This window comes from Pristiophorus japonicus, chromosome 5 (genome assembly GCF_044704955.1).
Source record: "Pristiophorus japonicus isolate sPriJap1 chromosome 5, sPriJap1.hap1, whole genome shotgun sequence".
NCBI lineage: Eukaryota > Metazoa > Chordata > Chondrichthyes > Pristiophoridae > Pristiophorus > Pristiophorus japonicus.
Genome location: NC_091981.1, coordinates 187,260,157 through 187,284,628, shown reverse-complemented (window position 1 = coordinate 187,284,628; position 24,472 = coordinate 187,260,157). Strand labels below are relative to the sequence as shown.

At 43.5% G+C, this 24,472-nt stretch overlaps 1 protein-coding gene and 1 pseudogene across 1 annotated transcript in view; one reads left to right on the top strand and one right to left on the bottom strand.

Annotated features, from left to right (window-relative positions):
* The first annotated feature begins 855 nt into the window (after positions 1-855).
* LOC139264126 (stathmin domain-containing protein 1-like) lies at positions 856-10,556 on the top strand (annotated as a pseudogene).
* A 5,322-nt stretch (positions 10,557-15,878) lies between these two features.
* Positions 15,879-24,472, bottom strand: part of hus1 (HUS1 checkpoint clamp component) — a 64,406-nt gene continuing 55,812 nt past the window's right edge. The window contains exons 7-8 of the mRNA XM_070880027.1: positions 19,787-19,918; positions 15,879-16,647 (exon numbers count right to left, since the gene is read on the bottom strand). Coding sequence (XP_070736128.1) covers positions 16,565-16,647; positions 19,787-19,918 — 215 coding nt within the window. The 3' untranslated portion in view covers positions 15,879-16,564. The remainder of the gene's footprint in view (positions 16,648-19,786; positions 19,919-24,472) is intronic.

Here is a 24,472-nt window from a genome sequence, read left to right as displayed (position 1 = left end):
CACTTTAAAAATTGATCAGAACCAAACCTTTTGCACTCTTTCTAGTATATCCTCATCCCATAAGGTTTTGTGCAGACACAACAGGTCAGTACCTTTAAAACACTGCAAAAACTGCTGCAATTTCTTCTCCCCGCTCATCCATTCACACTAATCGAAACCAATGTATTCATGGCTCCGAATAAAGGAAGTGTCATATATGTATGCTTGGAGTTACTAGCCACCAGGTGGCGCCACTATTGGAGGTCATTGGGCTGTACGCACATGTGTGTGGCCCAGGTATAAAAGGCAAGCCATCATGTAATGTAATCACTTTGTGCCCTAATAAAGCAGAGCCAGGTTTGTACCTGTGTTAGTTTACAGTATTCAGTTTATTGAGTTATTACATACATAACATTTGGCGACGAGGTAACTTAAGAACCTTCGCATGCAAAAATGAGCACAATTGGAATTCTGGGGAGATTCATGGAGGGAGAGGAATGGGCAGATTTTGTAGCTCACCTGGACCAGTATTTTGTGGCCAACAAAATGGAGGAACCCACTGACGCAGTTAGGCGCAGGGCGGTCTTCCTCACGGTTTGCGGTCCGAAAATCTATGGATTCATAAAGAATATTCTCTCGCCTGCAAGTCCAATGGACAAGGACTATGAAGAATTGTGTGCTCTGATACATGACCATCTCAAACCAGAAGAAGGCATCATCATCTCACGATATCGATTCGACAAGTACGTTCGTTCTGAGGGCCAGGATGTGTTGGAATTCGTTGCCGACCTAAGGCGTCTAGCTGGATCATGTAAGTTTGAAAACGCGTTGGGAGACATGCTGCGGGACTTCTTTGTAATCGACATCAACCACTAGATGATTCTGCGTAAGCCACTGGCGGTGGAGACGCTGGATTTGAGCAAGGCCATCACGATTGCCCAGGCATGCATGACGACGGACAAAAACTTCAAGCAGATATCGAAAAATTGGAACTCGGCAAGTACTGTAAACAAGATTGTATCGTCGTTTGGCAGAGCTGCATATGGCAGGGCCGACTCGACTGCATATGCAAAATCTGTGGCTGCCCAAAGTCTGTCAATAGAGGCATGTGAAAAGGAACGGCAGTAATCATGGGGGATTTTAACCTACATATCGATTGGTCAAATCAAATCGCACGGGGTAGCCTTGAGGAGGAATTTATAGAATGCATACAGGATTGTTTCTTAGAACAGTATGTTACAGAACCTACAAGGGAGCAAGCTGTCTTAGATCTGGTCATGTATAATGAGACAGGAATAATAAACGATCTCCTACTATAAGATCCTCTCGGAATGAGTGATCACAGTATGGTTGAATTTGTAATACAGATTGAGGGTGAGGAAGTAATGTCTCAAATGAGTGTACTATGCTTAAACAAAGGGGACTACAGTGGGATGAGGGCAGAGTTCGCTAAAGTAGACTGGGAACACAGACTAAACGTTGGCACAATTGAGGAACAGTGGAGGATTCTTAAGGTGCTCTTTCATAGTGCTCAACAAAAATATATTCCAGTGAAAAAGAAGGGCAGTAAGTGAAGGGATAACCAGCCGTGGATAACCAAGGAAATAAAGGAGAGTATCAAATTAAAAACCAATGCGTATAAGGTGGCCAAGGCTAGTGGGAAACTAGAAGATTGGGAAAATTTTAAACGACAGCAAAGAATGACTAAGAAAGCAATAAAGAAAGGAAAGATAGATTACGAAAGTAAACTTGCACAAAACATAAAAACGGATAGTAAAAGCTTTTACCGATATATAAAACGGAAGAGAGTGACTAAAGTAAATGTTGGTCCCTTAGAAGATGAGAAGGGGGATTTAATAATGGGAAATGTGAAAATGGCTGAGACCTTAAACAAGTATTTTGCTTCGGTCTTCACAGTGGAAGACATAAAAACCATGCCAAAAATTGCTGGTCACAGGAATGTGGGAAGCGAGGACCTTGAGACAATCACTATCACTAGGGGGGTAGTGCTGGACAGGCTAATGGGACTCAAGGTAGACAAGTCCCCTGGTCCTGGTGAAATACATCCCAGGGTATTAAAAGAGATGGCGGAAGTTATAGCAGATTCATTCGTTATAATCTACCAAAATTCTCTGGACTCTGGGGAGGTGCCATCGGATTGGAAAGCAGCTAATGTAACGCCTCTGTTTAAAAAAGGGGGAAGACAAAAGGCAGGTAACTATAGGCCAGTTAGTTCAGCATCTGTAGTGGGGAAAATGCTTGAAGCTATCATTAAGGAAGAAATAGCGGGACATCTAAATAGGAATAGTGCAATCAAGCAGACGCAACATGGATTCATGAAGGGGAAATCATGTTTAACTAATTTACTGGAATTCTTTGAGGATATAACGAGCATGGTGGATAGAGATGTACCGATGGATGTGGTGTATTTAGATTTCCAAAAGGCATTCGATAAGGTGCCACACAAAAGGTTACTGCAGAAGATAAAGGTATGCGGAGTCAGAGGAAATGTATTAGCATGGATCGAGAATTGGCTGGCGAACAGAAAGCAGAGAGTCGGGATAAATGGGTCTTTTTCGGGTTGGAAATCGATAGTTAGTGGTGTGCCACAGGGATCGGTGCTGGGACCACAACTGTTTGCAATATACATAGATGACCTGGAAGAGGGGACAGAGTGTAGTGTAACAAAATTAGGAGATGACACAAAGATTAGTGGGAAAGCAGGTTGTGTAGAAGACACAGAGAGGCTGTAAAGAGATTTAGATAGGTTAAGCGAATGGGCTAAGATTTGGCAGATGGAATACAATGTCGGAAAATGTGAGGTCATCCACCTTGAGAAAAAAAACAGTAAAAGGGAATATTATTTGAATGGGGAGAAATTACAACATGCTGCGGTGCAGAGGGACCTGGGGGTCCTTGTGCATGAATCCCAAAAAGTTAGTTTGCAGGTGCAGCAGGTAATCAGGAAGGCGAATGGAATGTTGGCCTTCATTGCAAGAAGGATGGAGTACAAAAGCAGGGAGGTCGTGCTGCAACTGTACAGTGTATTGGTGAGGCCGCACCTGGAGTACTGCGTGCAGTTTTGGTCACCTTACTTAAGGAAGGATATACTAGCTTTGGAAGGGGTACAGAGACGATTCACTAGGCTGATTCCGGAGATGAGGGCGTTACCTTATGATGATAGATTGAGTAGACTGGGTCTTTACTCGTTGGAGTTCAGCAGGATGAGGGGTGATCTTGTAGAAACATTTAAAATAATGAAGGGGATAGACAGGATAGAGGCAGAGAGTTTGTTTCCACTGGTTGGGGAGACTAGAACAAGGGGGCACAGCCTCAAAATACGGGGGAGCCAATTTAAAACCGAGTTGAGAAGGAATTTCTTCTCCCAGAGGGTTGTGAATCTGTGGAATTCTCTGCCCAAGGAAGAAGTTGAGGCTAGCTCATTGAATATATTCAAATCACAGATAGATAGATTTTTAACCAATAAGGGAATTAAGGGTTATGGGGAGCGGGCGGGTAAGTGGAGCTGAGTCCACGGCCACATCAGCCGTGATTTTTTGAGTGGCGGAGCAGGCTCGAGGGGCTAGATGGCCTACTCCTGTCCCTAATTCTTATGTTCTTATGTTCTTATTAATGTTGGGGAAGTCCAGAACCAGGGGTCACAGTCTAAGGATAAGGGGTAAGCCATTTAGGACCGAGATGAGGAGAAACTTCTTCACCCAGAGAGTGGTGAACCTGTGGAATTCTCTACCACAGGAAGTTGTTGAGGCCAATTCACTAAATATATTCAAAAAGGAATTAGATGTAGTACTTACTACTAGGGGGATCAAGGGGTATGGCGAGAAAGCAGGAATGGGGTACTGAAGTTGCATATTCAGCCATGAACTCATTGAATGGCGGTGCAGGCTCGAAGGGCCGAATGGCCTACTCCTGCATCTATTTTCTATGTTTCTATGTTTCTATGTATTCGTTCCTAACAAAGAGCCAACAGATAGTGATTAGTGTGAAACTTAACGGTGTGCCGGTACTGATGGAATTGAACACGGGTGCGAGTCAATCAATAATGAGCCAGAGGACATTCGACAAGCTGTGGGATACTAAGGCTGTGAGGCCTAAACTGAGTCCAGTCAATGCCAAGTTGCGTACGTACACTAAAGAACTCATAACGGTGATTGTCAGTGCAGTAGTCAAGGTGTCATATGATGGTGCGGCTCATGATTTACCATTATGGATTGTTCCAGGCAATGGCCCAACGCTGTTCGTCAGGAATTGGCTAGAAAAAATCAAATGGATTTGGAATGATATCAAAGCGTTGTCGTCGGAGGATGATACTCCATATGCTCAAGTGCTGAGCAAGTTCCCCTCGCTGTTTGAACCAGGCATCGGCAATTTCATGGGAGCCAAGGTGCAGAGCCACGTGGACTCGGATGCATCATAAAGCTCGGGCGGTTCCATACATGATGAGGGAGAAGGTCGAAATCTAACTGGACAGACTCCAGTGTGAAGGGGTCATATTACCGGTTGAATTTAACGAATGGGCCAGCCCCATTATTCCTGTGTTGAAGAGTGATGGCACTGTCAGGATTTGTGGAGACTGCAAGGTTACCATCAACCGAGTTTCGAAAAAGGATCAATACCCATTACCGAAAGCTGATGACCTGTTTGCAATGCTAACCGGGGGGGAAGTCGTTCACTAAACTGGATCTGACATCGGTCTACATGACACAGGAGCTGGTCAAGACGTCGAAGAAACTTACGTGCATCAACACTCATAAAAGACTGTTTATCTACAACAGGTATCCTTTTGAAATTCGCTCGGCTGCAGCCATATTTCAGAGGAACATGGAGAGTCTACTGAAGTCCATCCCTAGAACCATCATGTTCCAAGATGACATCCTGGTCATAGGTCGTGACACCACTAAACATCTGAACAACCTGGAAGAGGTTCTACATCATCTGGACAAAGTGGGACTCAGACTGAAACGTTCAAAGTGCGTCTTCATGGCACCCGAGGTCAAATTCCTGGGGAGGAAAATTGCTGCTGACGGCATCAGGTCTACGGACTCGAAAACCAAGGCCATCAAAAATGCACCCAAGCCTCAGAATGTGACAAAGCTGCGTTCATTCCTTGGTCTACTCAACTACTTCAGTAATTTCCTACCTAGATTGAGCACTAGATTAGAGCCATTGCACATGCTGCTAAGAAAAGGGGTCAACTGGGTTTGGGGTGCTTCTCAAGATAGAACTTTTGAAAAAGCTACTAATCTGCTTTGCTGTAACAAACTGCTGGTACATTATGATCCGTGTAAGCGTCTAGTATTGGCCTGTGATGCTTCGTCATATGGAGTTGGTTGCATGCTCCAACAAGCTAATGAGTCGGGTAAACTACAACCTATTGCGTATGCTTCTAAAAGTTTGTCAAAGGCGTAAAAAGCCTACAGCATGGTTGAAAAAGAAGCATTAACCTGTGTGTATGGGGTTAAAAAGATGCATCGGTACCTGTTTGGTCTTCGGTTTGAACTGGAAACAGATCACAGACCACTCATTTCACTGTTTTCGGAAAACAAAGGTATAAATACCAATGCATCGTCCCGCATCCAGAGATGGGCGCTGACATTATCTGCCTATGATTATGTCATTCGCCATCGACCTGGCACCAAGAATTGTGCCGATGCATTGAGCCGTCTGCCGTTGCCCACACTGGAGGTGGAGACGCCACAGCCTGCAGACCAACTGTTAGTTATGGATGCTTTTGAAAGTGAAGGAACCCCTGTCATGGTTCAACAAGTAAAGACCTGCACCAGCCAGGACTCGATATTATCGGTTGTGAAACGTTGTGTCCTTAGTGGTGATTGGTCTGCCATACCCAAGCAAATGGGAGATGAGACCAAACCTTACAACTGTTGCAAAGACGAACTATCCATTCAGTCAGATTGTTTACTGTGGGGTAATCGTGTTGTTATGCGTAAGAAAAGCAGAGAGAAATTTGGACATGATCTACATAGCACTCATCCCGGTATTGTCATGATGAAAGCCATTGCCAGGTCTCATGTATGGAATTGACTCTGATCTGGAATCATGTGTGCCTCAGTGCAACACTTGCATGCAGCTAAGTAAAGCACCAGTGGAATTGCCGCTGAGTCTGTGGTCGTGGCCATCTAAACCATGGTCCAGGACCCACATCGACTTTACAGGTCCCTTCCTGGGAAAGATGTTTTTAGTTGTGGTGGATGCATATTCCAAGTGGATAGAGTGTATAATCATGTCATCCAGTACATCCACAGCTACCATTAAGAGCGTTCGTGTCATGTTTGCCACTCATGGTCTGCCCGACATCGTTGTAAGCAACAACGGACATTGCTTCGCAAGTCTGGAGTTTCTAGAGTTCATGAAACTCAATGGTATCAAACATGTGAGGTCAGCACCATTCAAACCCGCATCTAATGGTCAAGCAGAGCGTGCTGTCCAAACCATCAAGCATAGTATGAAACGTGTAACTCAAGGTTCACTGCAGACTCGCTTGTCACGCATATTGCTTAGTTACAGGAGAAGACCCCACACGCTTACCGGGTCCCCCCTGCTGAACTATTGATGAAGAGAGATCTCAAGACCAAGCTCTCTCTTGTCCACCCTGACTTGAACGATCATGTTGAATACAGATGTCAAAGTCAGCAGTGGTATGATCGCGCTGCTGTGTCATGTGACATTCTGTTAATGATCCTGTATATGTACTAAATTATAGTCAAGGTCCCAAGTGGATCACCGGTATTGTTACGGCCAAGGAAGGTAACAGAGTGTTTATCATCAAGCTCAAGAATGGGCAGACATGCAGGAAACATGTTGATCAGATAAAGCTGCGGCACACGGATGAACCGGAACAGTCTGAGGAAGACACAATCAGTGACCAACCAACCTACCCTCAGTCATCAGAGGACTCTACTGTCATCAATGAATCTAGATTTTCAATCCCTGACATGGTCAATGAATCTAGACTTTCAATCCCTGACGTGGTCATTGCCATTCCCATCAGATCGGCTACCCAGCCCCCAGTCATAACAGACTCAGAACGCTCGCCCAAGGCTGGAGTTGAACTGAGACGATCAACTCGGGAGCGGAAAGCCCCGGACCGTCTCAATTTGTAAAAAGACTGTTACTAATATCTTAAAGGGGGATATTGTCATGTATGTATGCTTGCAGTTACTAGCCACCAGGTGGCGCCATAGTTGGAGGTCAATGAGCTGTACGCACGTGTGTGTGGCCCAGGTATAAAAGGCAAGCCATCCTGTAATGTAATCACTTTGGACCTTAATAAAGCAGAGCCAGGTTTGTACCTGTATTAGTTTACAGTATTCAGTCTATCGAGTTATTACATATGTAACAGGAAGTGTGCCTGATAACCTACACCCCCGCCCCCCAACTTCATTTAACCTCCAGCTCTTCCCTCTTCTCATGCTTTTTCACAACTTTTTGGGCAACTGTTGCTTTCTCCTGCAGCCACCGGCTTTTTCACCTCCTATTTGAACTTTCCCTGCTGTTTCAGCCTCTTCCTTACATTAGGTTTAGGCCAAGGAGCTGCCCCTTCTCCCTCTTTCTGGCCCTCACTAACCTTTCCCTGTCCACATAATGCCACCTGTAAGAATCGGCGGAAACATGGACAGCATCAGCGTAAACATTTTGGACTTTAAGTTTTGGACATTGCGTTTCCATATTTTCTGTTACTGCAGGAGAACAGACAGCGGACTGGGGTAGGTCCAGACATGTTCCACAGGAATACACATCAGGTGGGCAGGGATGGGTCAATGGCTGAAATCGCAATAAGATGGCTGATGGAGGACCCTTTGTCATATAATGGGAACTCATCAGTGAGAGATCAGGTAAACTGGTCGGTGCTCAAGCCATCGAAATGACTGAGAGCCCCGGAGCGCGGGAATCTCAGGACAAAAGAAGCCATTTGACCATGCAGACTCGTTGGAGCCTTTATCCCCAGGAACAGCCCAGTAACAAAGGCACAGGATTCATTCTGTCGGTTGGACTGCCTCAGGCAAAGGACTGGTTTTTGGTGCGAGAATTCAGAAGCATTTTCAGGTATAAGAGAAACGGCAGTTTGCAGCCATCTCTCTCTCTCCTCTTCTATGCTTGCTTGCTTCATTCATCACACACAAGGACCGAGCAATCCATCTGGTACGGAGAGAAGAAACCACCATCTACAAGCAAAGAGAGCCTCGCTCATCGGGAGAAGCAGCGAGTAAGCCAGAGGGGTAACTGGTGAGCATTATCCCAGCCCACACATCCTTACAACCACCACATAGTGTGAAGGGGTGTCGTGTGCCCCGACCAAGCCTTAGGGGTTTAGTGGGGAGGTTTCTGCACAGATCATAGGTGTACGCACAATCTGTTGGACAGATTTGGTGGTGCCCTATTGAGCCAAGTGTTTTAGTCGTGGGTACTTCACGATAGGGGCCTGTTCAGACGGGCCAGTGTTGTGTGCGTGCTATGTTTTTTTGTTTCATACCACCAGGGTGTGTTTTACTGGATACAGGTATGTGCTTAACTTGAATAAAAGCATTGTGATGGTTGAGACCAAAAGATCTGTCTATAACTTCACCACTATAATTTCCGGGTCTAGAACTGTTGTAAGGGGGGGGTGATTCAACACCACCAAGGGCAAAACCACTTACACACCCTACTGCCATGTCTCCATCCCCCTCTGACTCTTCACTCTTGAGTCCTTCTGTAATCTCCAGACCCTGCTCCTTGTCAGATACATAATCTCCCTTAGAGAGTCTTCCTGCTATCATGGTTTCTTCAACAGTGCCGCTCCCTTTGGCCTCATCTCCACCACTGATCCTTGGTCCCCGTTTCTTCTCTCTCTGAGACAATGGTGCGTCTTCACCTATCTTGCTCCCTTTTGGCTTCTGTGTCCCTCTGCTCCCATCCTGCTGCCCCTTTAAGGCTCCTGCCTCTTGCACCCTCTCCTTGTCTTGCCCTCCTCCTGCTCCCCAAGATGGCTCGACTCTGTCCTTGACCCATGCTTGACTCCGCTGTCTTTGTCCTTTTCCACCGTACTTGGTGTGTTTTCCACCATCTCCATCCTGTTCTCTGCTCCTCAACTTTCTGCCTCTTCTTGACCTCTTTTCGCATTCCATTCGCCGGCTGTGTCCTCCTCCTGCTCTGCCGGCCACTCCACTCACAACTCCTGTTCTTTCTCCTCGTCGCTCAAGGGGCTTCCGTCTGCCTCATATTCACAGCGGGTGGGGCCTTTGTGACACACCCACAGCTGTCTGTCTTGCAGCTCTGAGCGATGTGTCCAGATTCGCCGCAGTTACAACACTATAGGTATGGACAGCTTCTTACAAGATGGTCAAATCCAAGACAGTACAGGTTGAACCTGCCTTATCCAGAACTCCCTTATCCGGAACCATCCCTCGTCCAGAACCATTCCCGGCCACCAGGTGGCATATGAGCAGAACTCCGACATGAACAAATTGAAGTCCATCCTCACTGCCAACTCCCGCAATTGCTGGCCTGACCACCGACCCCGCCCCCCCCAGTTCAAGCATAACCAGTGAGGTTATGCTTGAACTATAGACAACACTCGTTAGGCCACAGCTAGAGTACTGCTTACAGTTCTGGTCACGTTACAGGAAAGATGTGATTGCACTAGAGAGGGTACAGAAGAGATTTCAGGGCTGGAGAATTTTAGCTATGAGGAAAGATTAGATCGGCTGGGGTTATTTTCTTTGGAGCAGAGATGGCTGAGGGGAGACTTAATTGAGGTGTATAAAGTTGAGGGGCTTGATGGAGTGAATAGGAAGCACCGGTTTTCCCCAACAGAGGTCAAAATCTAAAGTGTCAGAGGAGGATTTAATAACATTGCCGGGAGCAGCACAACTACCCTTGCCACCTTTAAGGAAACCAAATGGGACGTTAACTACAAAATGGATTTAACGATAATTTAGCACTTACTGCAAGCAGCTTGCTGAAAAAGAATGGACCAATACAAGATATTAAGGAGAGACCAAGATCTGCTGACATTCTGCAAGAACTTTTAGTTCAGGGAATCTTAAACCAAGCCCACAATGAAGAATGGCAAGAGGTTCACAGTCCTCTGTTTGACATGAAATCAACTGAGAGAATCTTAAAGAAGCTTCCATCAAGACTCGATAAGTTAAGGAATGAAACAAAAGAGTGTGACAATAGAAGAGAATGAAAATAAAATGATTGCAACAGAGGAAAGGAGGAAGATGAAAGAAGTCAAGTTAAAGGAAAGACTGAATAAGTTTAATTTCTCGGTGTTGATAATCCAAGATCAACCTGCTAGGAAGCCTCCAGTACCTGACCATGCAAAATTGGAGAGAATTGTTGAGAAAATAATCATCAAACGGAAAGAAATCCAGCAAGAGCAGCAGGAGATGGCAAAGGAGAATGATGAAAGCAATGACCTGGTTAGCAAGACTGGACAAAACCAACAAGAGAGCAAGGTTAATGCTGAGGATTGTTGCGAGGTTGTAGAATTTGATGATGGCCAGTATTTGACAACAAAGACAGCCGAAGAAATAATTGTGAACAAAATTTGAATCAATTCTGAAAATCGTGCATCAATTGCCAAATGACTTGCAAATACTGTCTTGGGGAAGATTTTCCTCTTAACACCCATGTTGCGTGTCTCAACCAAAAATTGCCAAAGTCTACCAAGCCATTGTGAAGAAAATTATATGCATCAATAAAGGTTGCCCATGGTGGAAAAAAAATAACCATGAGCAACAGATTTAAAGTAACTGATATAAGGATTAGAGGGGAGTTGAGGAGAACTGTATTCACCCAGAGGATGGTGGGGGTCTGGAACTCGCTGCCAAAAAGGGTCGTAGAGGCAGAAACTCTCATTGCATTTAAAATGTACTTGGATATGCGCTTGAAGTGCCATAACCTGCCAGGCTACGGACCAAACGCTGGAAAGCTCTTTTCTGCCAGCAGAGACACACTGGGCTAAATGGCCTCCTTCTGTGTCGTAAATTTCTATGATTCTGTGCTTCAAGTTTGGGATAGGCACAGCACAGCAGCCACGCTCCCTTGATTATACAGAAAGGTAGAATGAGTACTCCAGTCTTACACAACTCTTTCAGCAGGAGGCAAATATGAATTCACTGGCTGAGATATTCTCTACCTCTGCAGGTCCATGGCAGGCGATGTCGGGTCCCAGCCTCTTTGCTGGCTCCAGCCCCTTGCGTAGAATGCTTTTTCCCTGATTGGGCTGGTTAATCCTGCCCAGCAAGTTTCCTGCCCAATTGAAGGAACTGGGTCTGATGACGTAATTTGATGATGTGTCATCAGCCAGTTTCCTTAAAGGGACCCTGCACAAATTTATTTTGACGTGTGTTGTCAGTATTCTGTAGCACTGAGGTGCTGCAATACTGACAAGCACTGCACAAAGGTGCACGGCTGCACCCAGGCTCTCCCATGACTCACTCCATATGCTTATGGAGGGAGTCACAGCACGCAGGGAGGTTGTCGTCCCTTCCAAAGGGTGGAAGCGACCTCCCCAGGAGACCAACGCAGCCTGGTTGCACATTGCACGGAAGGGGACAAGCAGAGATGTCGTCAGGAGAACCAGGCTGCAGTGGCGCAAACCTTTCAATGATCTCAGTTGATCATGAAATGTTACTGCAAAGCCACTCAACCTCATCCTGCTGTGCCACTCATCACATCCCCATCACTCTGCTTCCCTACCCTACTCCTGCACATACTTACTCTCACCAATTTACCTTGCACCTCCATCCATCTCTCTCTATTAACATCATCACTAAAGGCGGGAGGGTTTTAGTTTCTGGAGGCATTGGGATGCTTCTAGGGGAAGTGGGACCTGTACAAGCCGGACGGGTTGCACCTCAACAGAACCGGGACCAATATCCTTGCTGGGCGGGAGGTGTTGATAGTGCTGTTGAGGAGGGTTTAAACTAGTTTGGCAGGGGGATGGGAACCTGAAAATAGATTCAGTAGGGAAGGGAGTAAAACTGGAATTAGAAAGCAAAAATAAAGAAAGTGAGTTTGAAGGATAGAGGAAACATGCAGGAAAAAAGGGTAAAAAAACAAATTTAAAGGCACTTTGTCTAAATGCACATAGCATTTGCAACAAAATAGATGAGTTGACGGCACAAATTGAGAAAAATGGGTATGATCTGACAGCCATTACAGAGATGTGGTTGCAAGGTGACCAGGACTGGGAATTAAATATTCAGGGATATTTGACAATCCGGAAGGACAGACAGAAAGGAAAAGGAGGTGGGGTAGCTCTATTGATAAAGGATGGAATCACTGCAATAGTGAGAAATGATATTGGCTCAAATGATCAGGATGTTGAAACAGTTTGGGTGGAGATAAGGAAGAAAAAGGGAAAAAGTCACTGGTGGGTGTAGTCTATAGGCCCCCTAACAGTAGCAACTCTGTTGGTCGGAGCATAAACCAGGAAATAGTGGGGGCTTGTAAAAAGGGAACAGCAATAATCATGGGTAATTTTAATCTCCATATTGATTGGACAAATCAAATTAGTCAGGGTAGCCTTGAGGAAGAGTTCATCGAGTGCGTAAGGGACATTTTCCTTGAGCAGTATATAACGGAACCAACCAGGGGGCAGGCTATCTTAGATCTGGTCCTGTGTAATGAGACAGGATTAATAAACAATCTCCTAGGAAAGGATCCCCTTGCAATGAGTGATCATAGCATGATTGAGTTTCAAATTCAGATGGAGGGTGAGAAAGTTGAATCCCTAACCAGCATACTAAGCTTAAATAAAGGAGACTATGAAGGTTTGAGGGTGGAGTTGGCAAAAATGGACTGGGAAAATAGATCAAAGTGTGGGACGGTTGATGAACAGTGGTGTACATTTAAGGAGATATTTCACAATTCTCAAGAAAAATATATTCCAGTGAGGAGGAAAGGCTGTAAGAGAAAAGATAGCCATCCGTGGCTAACTAAAGAAATAAAGGACGGTATACAATTAAAAACAAGGGCATACAATGTGGCCAAAACTAGTGGAAGGACAGAAGATTGGGAAGTGTTTAAAAGCCAACAAAGAATGACTTAAAAAAAATGATTAAGAAAGGGAAGATAGACTATGAAAGTAAACTAGCACAAAATATAAAAACAGATAGGTATATGAAAAGAAAAAGAGTGGCTAGGGTAAATGTTGTTCCCTTAGAGGACGAGATCGGGGAATTAGTAATGGGGAACATGGAGATGACAGAAACACTGAACAAATATTTTGTATCAGTCCTTACGGGAGAGGACACTAACAATATTTCAACATGGATAGTCAAGGGGCAATAGGTGGATGAACTTAACATAATCACAATCACTAAGCAGATGGTACTCAGTAAGATAATGGGACGAAAGGCAGATAATTCCCCTGGACCTGATGGCTTGCATCTGAGGGTCTTAAGAGAAGTAGCAGCAGAGATTATGGATGCATTGGTTGTAATTTACCAAAATTCCCTGGATTCTGGGGAGATCCCAGCAGATTGGAAAACTGCAAATGTAATGTCCCTATTTAAAAAAGGATGCAGACAAAAAGCAGGAAACTATAGACCAGTTAGCCCAACATCTGTGGTTGGGAAAATGTTGGAGTCCATTATTAAAGAAGCAGTAGCAGGACATTTGGAAAAGCAAAATTTGGTCAGGCAGGGTCACATGGATTTATGAAGGGGAAGTCATGTTTGACAAATTTGCTGGAATTCTTTGAGGATGTAACGAACAGGGTGGATAAAGGGGAACCAGTGGATGTGGTGTATTTGGATTTCCAGAAGGCATTTGGCAAGGTGCCACATAAAAGGTTACTGCACAAGGTAAAAGTTCACAGAGTTGGGGGTAATATACTAGCATGGATAGAGGATTGGCTAACGAACAGAAAACAGAGAGTTGGGATAAATGGTTCATTCTCGGGTAGGCAATCAGTAATCAGTGGGGTGCCGCAGGGATCAGTGCTGGGTCCCCAACTATTTACAATTTATATTAACGACTTGGAAGAAGGGACCGAGTGTAACGTAGCCAAGTTTGCTGACCATATAGAGATGGGAGGAAAAGCAATGTGTGAGGAGGACACCAAAAATCTGCAAAAGGACATAGACAGGCTAAGTGAGTGGGCAAAAATTTGGCAGATGGAGTATAATGTTGCAAAGTGTGTGGTCATGCACTTTGGCAGGAAAAATCAAAGAGAAAGTTATTATTTAAATGGAGAAAGATTGCAAAGTGCTGCAGTACAGCGGGACCTGGGGGTACTTGTGCATGAAACACAAAAGGTTAGTATGCAGGTACAGCAAGTGATCAGGAAGGCCAATGGAATCTTGGCCTTTATTGCAAAGGGGATGGAGTATAAAAGCAGGGAAGTCTTGCTACATTTGTACAGGGTATTGGTGAGGCCATACCTGGAATATTGCATGCAGTTTTGGTTTCCATATTTATGAAAGGATATACTTGCTGTGGAGACAGTTCAGATGTTCACAAGGTTGATTCCGGAGATAAGGGGGTTGACTTATGAGGAAAGGTTGAGTAGGTTGGGCCTCGACTCATTGGAATTCAGAAGAATGAGAGGTGATCTTATCGAAACGTGTAAGATTATGAGGGGGCTTGACAAGGTGGATGCAGAGAGGTTGTTTCCACTGATAGGGGAGACTCGAACTGAAGGGCATAATCTTAGAATAAGGGACCGCCCATTTAAAACTGTACTGAGGAGAAATTTCTTCTCAGAGGGTTGTGGATCTGTGGAATTCGCTGCCTCAGAGAGCTGTGGAAGCTGGGACATTGAATAAATTTAAGACAGAAATAGACAGTTTCTTAAACGATAAGGGAATAAGGGGTTATAGCAAGCGGGCAGGGAAGTGAACCTGAGTCCATGATCGGATCAGCCATGATTGTGTTGAATGGCAGAGCAGGCTCGAGGGGCCGTATATGTATGGCCTTCTCCTGCTCCTATTTCTTATGTTCTTATGTTCCCCATTTCACTAGCCACCCCTCACATTTACCCTTATCCTAGTCCAATCATACCAACTAACAACACACAAGGGTAGACACTCCTCCACTGCTGTGTGTCGGTTCTGCTCAGTGCTGGCAGAGCCGACATTTGGTAAAGGCTGCGGGTTCACAGCAAGGTCCCGATGAACTGTCAAAAAAATGCACTTTTCCACCTGACCCGCCACCGATCGTGCCCAGTAACCCCCTGGAAAATTTGCTTGCAAAGGAATGGCCGGTGCTGCTGCTATTTTTACCCATTTGTATTATAGCAATAACAAATAATGTGTATTTTTGAACAAGTTTTTGGAGAAATAAAAACTAGAAATGTAGAGATCTAAAAATTATTCACTAATTCAATCTAGTCAGTGCTCCTATGAAGTGCTGTTGGTGCAACTAGAAAAGCATTACCCCAACAAGTTTAGTACAGGTTTAACTTCCCTTCTCCAGAACTCCCTTATTCGGAAGCACTCCTTGCCCAGAACCATTCCCGGCCACCGGGTGGCGCATGCGCAGGACTCTGACATGAGCAAATTGAAGTTCTTCCTCGCTGCCGACTCCCACACTCGCTGGCCTTACCACGCAATCCACCGCCCCCCACCCAATGATCTCTCTGCTGCACTCCCAGCCTCAAACCAGCCAACCCAGATATCCACTTGTTCAGTACCTGTACCATCTAATTTAATGTGACCACCCCTCGTCTGGAAAAATCCCTTATCCAGAACACGCCAGGTCCTGAGGGTTCCGGATAAGGGAGGTCCAACCTGTAACTGCAAAAAGAAATGCAGACTTCTACCTCTCCAACTGTAGGCATATTATTTTTCTGTCGTAGTTAACTGAAGCATCAATTAACATTAAATAGGAATTTAAAACTAAATAACTGTAGTAAACGTATAATGTTCTTTTCCAAGTCTTTATTGAAAATCGATAAACAGTAGAGAATAAAAAATAATTCATATGTTTCAACTTTTCTGGCCCGGTAAACTCAATAAATAAATCAACCAAACTGGCAGTAATACAATGCAGGAAGAAAAAACAAACAAGGCCATAACTGCACAATGAGATCTACAGGAAATTGAGCATAAATTACTGGAGCTCTGAAAAATAAAGTACATACAGTAAAGCAATATCGCCACAGAAACTGAACACTCACATCGGAAAAGAGGTCTTGGCAGTTTTTTTTAAAAGATGCAATTGTTCCACTTTGAAACCAGATACAAGAATACATTAAATAGATAGCTTAAAAAAGTAAAGTTTCATCTTCAGTAGCTCTTGAAAGTAGACATTTCTGTAGTGAATCAATCAGGCAAATCTCTCGGGCAAAGTAGAAAAAATATTAAAACATTTTATCTATGTTGTTGAGTCTGAAATTTAATCAGACATCTTTTACCCAGCAACAACTTTTCAAAAATGTTAAACTTAAACGGTTATTGCAGTGACAAGTTCTAAAGTTTGCCCTGTTTCTCAACCAGAGGTCTCATCTTGTCGCAAGGTGGACTGGTCAGTCAGGATGCTCATTTTTCTCAAGCAAGGATGATACTTCTACAGGTGTCCATAATACTATTAAATGTTAATGGTAAGCTTCTCAAGCAAGAGCTGGTATAAAGTACTGAAGAGACACATCCTCGTGGAGCAAAACAAAATGAATAACCTTTTTACTTACAATATCTGTGAAGAAAATGCAAAATGTTGTTAAAGTTCAGTTAATAGTCAAATTTAACAAGTTTTAAACATACCATTATAAAGGAAACATTAACTCATTCATTTTAAATAGGTTACTGTCATTAAGACAATTGGAAAACCTTGGCCATTACATGCAACAAGTATGTTTTCAGTCACGAGACAAGCATGCAATCTGCTTCAGCTTTGCATGTATGATAGACCCTCAGTGGTCCTCACAGAAAGAGTCTCATGACCTGCGCCAAACTGGATGGAGGACTAACTGGATTGGATATGCGAGTAACACCCTGCTTTCCCAACCTTGCCTCATCTGAGATACAAAAAACACTTCATCTGTTAAAGACAGAAGAAAATGAGGTAACCTCGTGGCTACACAATCACTGCATCCGAAAAACAAAAATCTGCCAATTTAAAATACTTTATCTTATGTGCATAAATAATTAGAACACATCCACAACTTGACTAAAGAAACCAAACAACATCAAGAAGAATTTTAATTTAAAAATCTGAAAAGTTTCAAATGCTCCAGTTACAGTTGTGCAATTTATTCCCTGCTTTAGCTGAAGTCTTGAAAAGGTTATGACATGTGCTGACATTCTCCCATTTGTAGCTGAATATGATCAAAGTGCCAACCACAGTTTTGTGAAACTGAGCAATTTGATGAGAACACAAAAAGGGCACATTGACACAATTTTTAAATGTTAGTACATCTTCCATGGAGTTGCTCATTGAGTTAGAGAATAGCTTTGAAGGAAAATGGGTCTGATAAAAATGCTGTTTTAAAAACTGTATAGTGGGGTTTTGAAAAGATGAGCAGTGAAATAAAAAAAGATTAGAGCAAAATATGAGATTTAGTGTGAAAAACACAGAAAATGAAGAGAGACTGTCAGAAAGCAAAGATGAATCAAATTATCATTTAGAGTAAGGTTGGGGAAACAGCAAAAAGTAGAGAGGCCTATTAAATAAAAAGGGGTTATTAAAATAGAGAACAAGATCATTAAAAATCAAAGAGGTATGGCAAACAGAAAATGGAGTATCAAATAAGTCAGAGCAAGAGAAGAATTTGATCATTAAAATGTAAAGGTAAAACTGGGAAAAATAAGCTTGCAAGAGGGCGAGAAAAATAAGCTGTTAAAAATTCAGAAGCAACAGTCTGTATATTATTGCTGTCCCCCAGTGTGTGGCATGTACATTTTTTTAGACAGTTAAAAAATGCGATATATCCACATACTGGGACACAGCAACAACACAGACTGCAGGTCTTGAATTTTTAATACCCCATTTTTTTTCTCTTTGCTGCAAGCTCAATTTCCCAGTTTTGTGTGTACCTACCATGGTGGTACAGTGTGAGCCAGGGTCTGCTGCTTGATCTTTGCTGCCCTGGACTGCTTCTGGTCTTCTCTGCCATCTCCGAAGATGCATGTTTCATCAGTTAACCTTACTGGCAGACTGGTACTTCAGTTTTGAAAGCGCAATTAGCGCTTATAATAACGGGAGAAAAATCAACTGGTGCAATGGCGCAGTTGCTGGGATTTTATATGGTATGGGAGTTAAAGCACATGGGATTGGGGGTAGTGTGCTGATGTGGATTGAGAACTGGTTGGCAGACAGATAGCAAAGAGTAGGAGTAAATGGGTACTTTTCAGAATGGCAGGCACTGACTATTGGGGTACCGCAAGGTTCTGTGCTGGGGCCCCAGCTGTTGACATTGTACATTAATGATTAATGAGGGGATTAAATGTATCTCCAAATTTGCGGATGACACTAAGTTGGGTGGCAGTGTGAGTTGCGAGGAGGATGCTATGAGGCTGCAGAGTGACTTGGATAGGTTTGGTGAGTGGGCAAATGCATGGCAGATGAAGTATAATGTGGATAAATGTGAGGTTATCCACTTTGATGGTAAAAACAGAGAGACAAACTATTATCTGAATGGTGACAGATTAGGAAAAGGGGAGGTGCAACGAGACCTGGGTGTCATGATACATCAGTCTTTGAAGGTTGGCATGCAGGTACAGCAGGCGGTTAAGAAAGCAAATGGCATGTTGGCCTTCATAGCGAGGGGATTTGAATACAGGGGCAGCGAGGTGTTACTACAGTTGTACAGGGCCTTGGTGAGGCCACACCTGGAGTATTGTGTACAGTTTTGGTCTCCTAACTTGAGGAAGGACATTCTTGCTATTGAGGGAGTGCAGCGAAGGTTCACCAGACTGATTCCCGGGATGGCGGGACTGACATATCAAGAAAGACTGGATCAACTGGGCTTGTATTCACTGGAGTTCAGAAGAATGAGAGGGGATCTCATAGAAACGTTTAAAATTCTGACGGGTTTAGACAGGTTAGATGCAGGAAGAATGTTCCCAATGTTGGAGAAATCCAGAACCAGGGGTCACAGTCTAAGGATAAGGGGTAAGCCATTTAGGACCGAGATGAGGAGAAACTTCTTCACCCAGAGAGTGGTGAACCTGTGGAATTCTCTACCACAGAAAGTTGTTGAAGCCAATTCACTAAATATATTCAAAAAGGAATTAGATGTAGTCCTTACTACTCGGGGGATCAAGGGGTATGGCGAGAAAGCAGGAATGGGGTACTGAAGTTGCATGTTCAGCCATGAACTCATTGAATGGCGGTGCAGGCTTGAAGGGCTGAATGGCCTACTCCTGCGCCTATTTTCTATGTTTCGACGTGACTAGGTACAGGGCCACCTCTATGCAATGTCATTATAATTTTATGCACACGCTCAGTGGACTCCAGGACTAAACTAGGAAACATTTCTGCAATATGAATGACAGATAACAAAGCCATTGTCAATTTTATTTAAGAAATTAAGGAGAAATCTTTTTTACTCAGAGTGCTGAGAATGTGGAACTTGTTACCACATGGAGTGGTTGAGGCAAATAGCATAGATGCATTTAAAGAGAAGCTAGACAAATACATGAGGGAGAAAGGAATAAGATATGTTGATCAGGTGAGATGAAGTAAATATAATGAGAGGAGGCTCATGTGGAGCATAAAGACGGACATAAATGAAGATCGAATGGGCTGTGCTGTTTCTATGCTGTAAATTCTATGTAAAATCTAACATTGTTAGTCAAAATACATTAAAATGGAGAAAACTAACGTAACTTACTACATATGGCCTTGCTTGGATTGACCTGCTGCCCAGCAAGAAACTGTAGAAGTCTCTTTATGTCTATCCTTGCTTCAGCCATGTTTGCTGGATCCCTCATTTGTAAGGAACCAGGTTGTGTTCCTTCTTCAACTGTTAGGAATAATATTTAACATATTATCTGTTGGATTATAAACTATCTGCTAAAGCTCAACTAAAATTAGTTTTATCTAAAATAAAACACAAATTAACAGCATATTTTTCAAATTGCAATGGTTAATTCTAATAATGGGGCTAACTTCAATAATTTCGAAGGTCAAAAATTCAATTCACAGCTTCTATTTAGGTCTCGGACTAATGAGGTCATAAACTGATTGGGTACTGTATAGAGGCAGATTGATATGGAATCCAGACAAGAGCAACACAAATTTCGTAATCAAATATCGGCCTTAATTTTAATTCTGTTACTTGTCATAATTTACGAAGTCTGCCGGTGGAAAGTTCGTTTCAGAAAATAAGCTGAAGCAACAAAGTGAAATTTCAAAGACTGTAAAACTCTAATTTAAGGAAATGTAGGCAGAAATAATGGAGCAGTGGCTGAAATTAAGTGTGTATGACATATTTTATATTTAATTTTGTTCGTATAGGTACAACATATGCGCTTTCTGTGCCAAGATTTTTGTCTCGCATTGCAATACTGAAAACTAATGCCTGAAGTCGCCCGTAAAAGTAACTCCATTTATTTTACTTTTAATGGTCACAGTCACGTCTGTTAAAAATTTTGATTATGCTCAGCCAACTGCCTTTCAGTCCTCACATCACTAGTGATGCTGTAAAAACTCAAATCTCCATTCCACCATAGAAACATAGAAAATAGGTGCAGGAGTAGGCCATTCAGCCCTTCGAGCCTGCACTGCCATTCAATAACATAATGGCTGATCATTCCTTCAGTACCCCTTTCCTGCTTTCTCTCAATACCCCTTGATCCCCTTAACCGTAAGGGCCATATCTAACTCCCTCTTGAATATATCCAATGAACTGGCATTAACAACACTCTACGGCAGTGAATTTCACATGTCAACAACTCTCTGAGTGAAGAAGTTTCTCCTCATCTCAGTCCTAAATGGCCTACCCCTTATCCTAAGACGATGTCCCCTGGTTCTGGACTTCCCCAACATCGAGAACATTCTCCCCGCATCTAACCTGTCCAGTCCCGTCAGAATCTTATATGTTTCTATGAGATCCCCTCTCATCCTTCTAAACGCCAGTGAATAAAGGCCCAGTTGATTGAGTCTCGCCTCAACTGACAGCCCAGCCATCCCTGGAATCAGTCTGGTGAACCTTGCTGCACTCCCTCAATAGCAAGAACGTCCTTCCTCAGACGAGGAGACCAAAACTGAACACAATATTCCAGGTGAGGCCTCACTAAGGCCCTGTACAACTGCAGTAAGACCTCACTGCTCCTATATTCAAATCCCCTAGCTATGAAGGCCAGCATACCATTTGCCTTCTTTACCGCCTGCTGTACTGCGTGCCCACTTTCAGCGACTGATGAACCATGACACCCAGGTTTCGTTGCACCTCCCCTTTTTTTAGTCTGCCGCCATTCAGATAATATTCTGCCTTCGTGTTTTTGCCCCCAAAATGGATAACCTCACATTATCCACATTATACTGCATCTGCCATGTATTTTCCCACTCACCTAATCTGTCCAAGTCACCCTGCAGCCTCTTATCGTCCTCTTCACAGCTCACACTGCCACCCAGTTTAGTGTCATCCGCAAACTTGGAGATATTACACTCTATTCCTTCATCCAACTCGTTAATGTATATTGTAAAGAGCTGGGGTCCCAGCACTGAGCCCTGCGGCACCCCACGAGTAACTACCTGCCATTCTGAAAAGGACCCGTTTATCCCGACTCTCTGCTTCCTGTCTGCCAACCAGTTCTCTATCCACGTCAATACATTACCCCCAATACCATGCGCTTTGATTTTGTACACCAATCTCTTGTGCGGGACCTTGTCAAAAGCCTTTTGAAAGTCCAAATACACCACATCCACTGGTTCTCCCTTGTCCACTCTACTAGTTACACCCTCAAAAAATTCCAGAAGATTCGTCAAGCATGATTTCCCTTTCATAAATCCATGCTGACTCGGTCCGATCCTATCACTGCTTTCCAAATGGGCTGCTATTTCATCCTTAATGATTGATTCCAACATTTTCCCCACTACTGATGTCAGGCTAACCGGTCTATAATTACCTGCTTTCTCTCTCCCTCCTTTTTTAAAAAGTGCTGTTACATTAGCTACCCTCCAGTCCATAGGAACTGATCCAGAGTCAATAGATTGTTAGAAAATGATCACCAAAGCATCCACTATTTCTAGGACCACTTCCTTAAGTACTCTGGGATGCAGACTAGCAGGACCCGGGGATTTATCGGACTTTAATCCAATCAATTTCCCTAACACAATTTCCCGCCTAATAAGGATATCTTTCAGTTCCTCATTCTCACTAGACCCACTGTCCCCTAGTACATTCAGAAGGTTATTTGTATCTTGCTTTGTGAAGACAGAACCGAAGTATTGGTTCAGTTGGTCTGCCATTTCTTTGTTCTCCATTATAAATTCACCTGAATCCGACTGCAAGGGACCTACGTTTGTCTTTACTAATCTTCTTCTCTTCACATATTTATAGAAGCTTTTACAGTCAGTTTTTATGTTCCCTGCAAGCTTCCTCTCGTACTCTATTTTCCCCTTCTTAATTAAACTCTTAGTCCTCCTCTGTTGAATTCTAAACTTCTCCCAGTCCTCAGGTTTGTTGCTTTTTCTAGCCAATTTATATGCCTCTTCCTTGGTTTTAACACTATCCTTAATTTCCCTTGTTAGCCATGGTTGAGCCACCTTCCCCGTTTTATTTTTACTCCAGACAGGGATGTACAATTGCTGAAGTTCATCCATGTGATCTTTACATGTTTGCCATTGCTTATCCACCGTCAACCCTTTAAGTATCATTCGCCAGTCTATTCTAGCTAATTCAACGTCTCATACCGTTGAAGTTACCTTTTCTTAAGTTCAGGACCCTAGTTTCCGAATTAGCTTTGTCACTCTCATGCAACTGCTAGATAGAGAACAAGCTCCCTTGTGATGGTGTGCAAGTCATTTTACCTTTTCAATGTTTTAAAAACTGAATCGAACTTTTGGGGCCAGCTACAAACAAATGTGGCTTCAACAGATGAAATTGAAAATCTATTTAATTAATTAATTAAATAAATATGGCCTGTAGACATTAATCTGGACCTCAAGGCAGCGATTTTGTTTAATAACTATAAATGTCACCTCAATTCATGGTCTGTGGCTTCTGAATGTATGGCAGCATGTCCTGCTTAATAGACTCCCTCGTACACCATACTGACAACACGCCATGTAAAAGTAAGACCATATACAAATCAATCACGTGGTTTCCTGGTGCTAGGGCTGAGGACATTCACAGTGTTGATGACTAAATGAAATGAGTGTGTTGGGGAATTGTTAGTATCTTACACGAGATATTAACAATATTAAGAAAAAAAGTCTGTTCTCTTTAAAGAATACTGTCACATCTATTAAGGTGCGAGAGTACTGCAGTATTCTGCACCCCAAATCCCCAATGATGCCGAGGAGGAACTCCAAATATGGGGCTTTCAACTGGGGTGTTCTTTCACCAGTCTGCAAGATGTTTCACCAAGGCATGTTTGGGTGGAAAACAACGGCAAGGAAATGATGAGGATGCAACGAATATAGGAAATTCCTCCATGCAGAATGGATTACACAGAGGATCCTGAGAGGGTTCCATTCAAACTGGGGGACAGGGGAGTTGGGCAGTGGGATTGGATGGAAATGCTCCATACTCAGGTTTGTTCGATGTGCCGAATTGCCGAGTGCAGATTTTAGCTCTTGGATGGCACAGGCCGCAGGACAGACTCACTGCCAGGGTATCCAGGCACTAACTGTCTAATGTGACATCCATCCTGATCTGCCACCATCCAGTATGTCCCTGACTCTGGTTCCCTTCACAGCAAGGGCTTTCTCTGGGCCACCTGCTACCAAAGCTGGGCACATGCAGCTCGGATGGGGTTTCAGAGTAGTAGGCTCAGCGAGATTCACTGTCTTCTCAGAGAGAGTCCCTGTTGGAAGCAACCAAGTTCCAGACTTTTAGTAGTACCCGGTAAAAGACAGGTCGCTTGGACAGAGATATCGCTCACTGGCAGATGTAGAAGAATGCCTGTCGTAGTTCAAGCTGTGCAACTGATGGAAGAAAAACATCACCAGTACTATTTCAGAGGATCCTCAACGTAAAGGTATCTCTGCAAGATCCAAAGGCGGAAAGTCACTGTCTGAGTGCACATGCACAGGAGGGACTGACTGCTCTCCCAAAGTGAGAGATTCAGAACTTCTACACAGAAACTCAGTCTTAACCTTTGTCCCAGAAGAAATAAACAGTTTCTCTGGAACCAGGTGACAAATTCAGGAGAAGGGATCAAACAGAGTAGCCAGTACCAATGCATTATGGTCACCAGTTGGTTTATGACCAACAATCTATCCCTATAAGAAAACAGTATCAACAATCATGTCCAATATCCAAGATGAACAATGCCTTTTGTCCCCAATTTAGTGTAATTAGCCAACCTAGACAGTTATATTTCCGTCTCAGCTCCAAATCAGTGGAGGT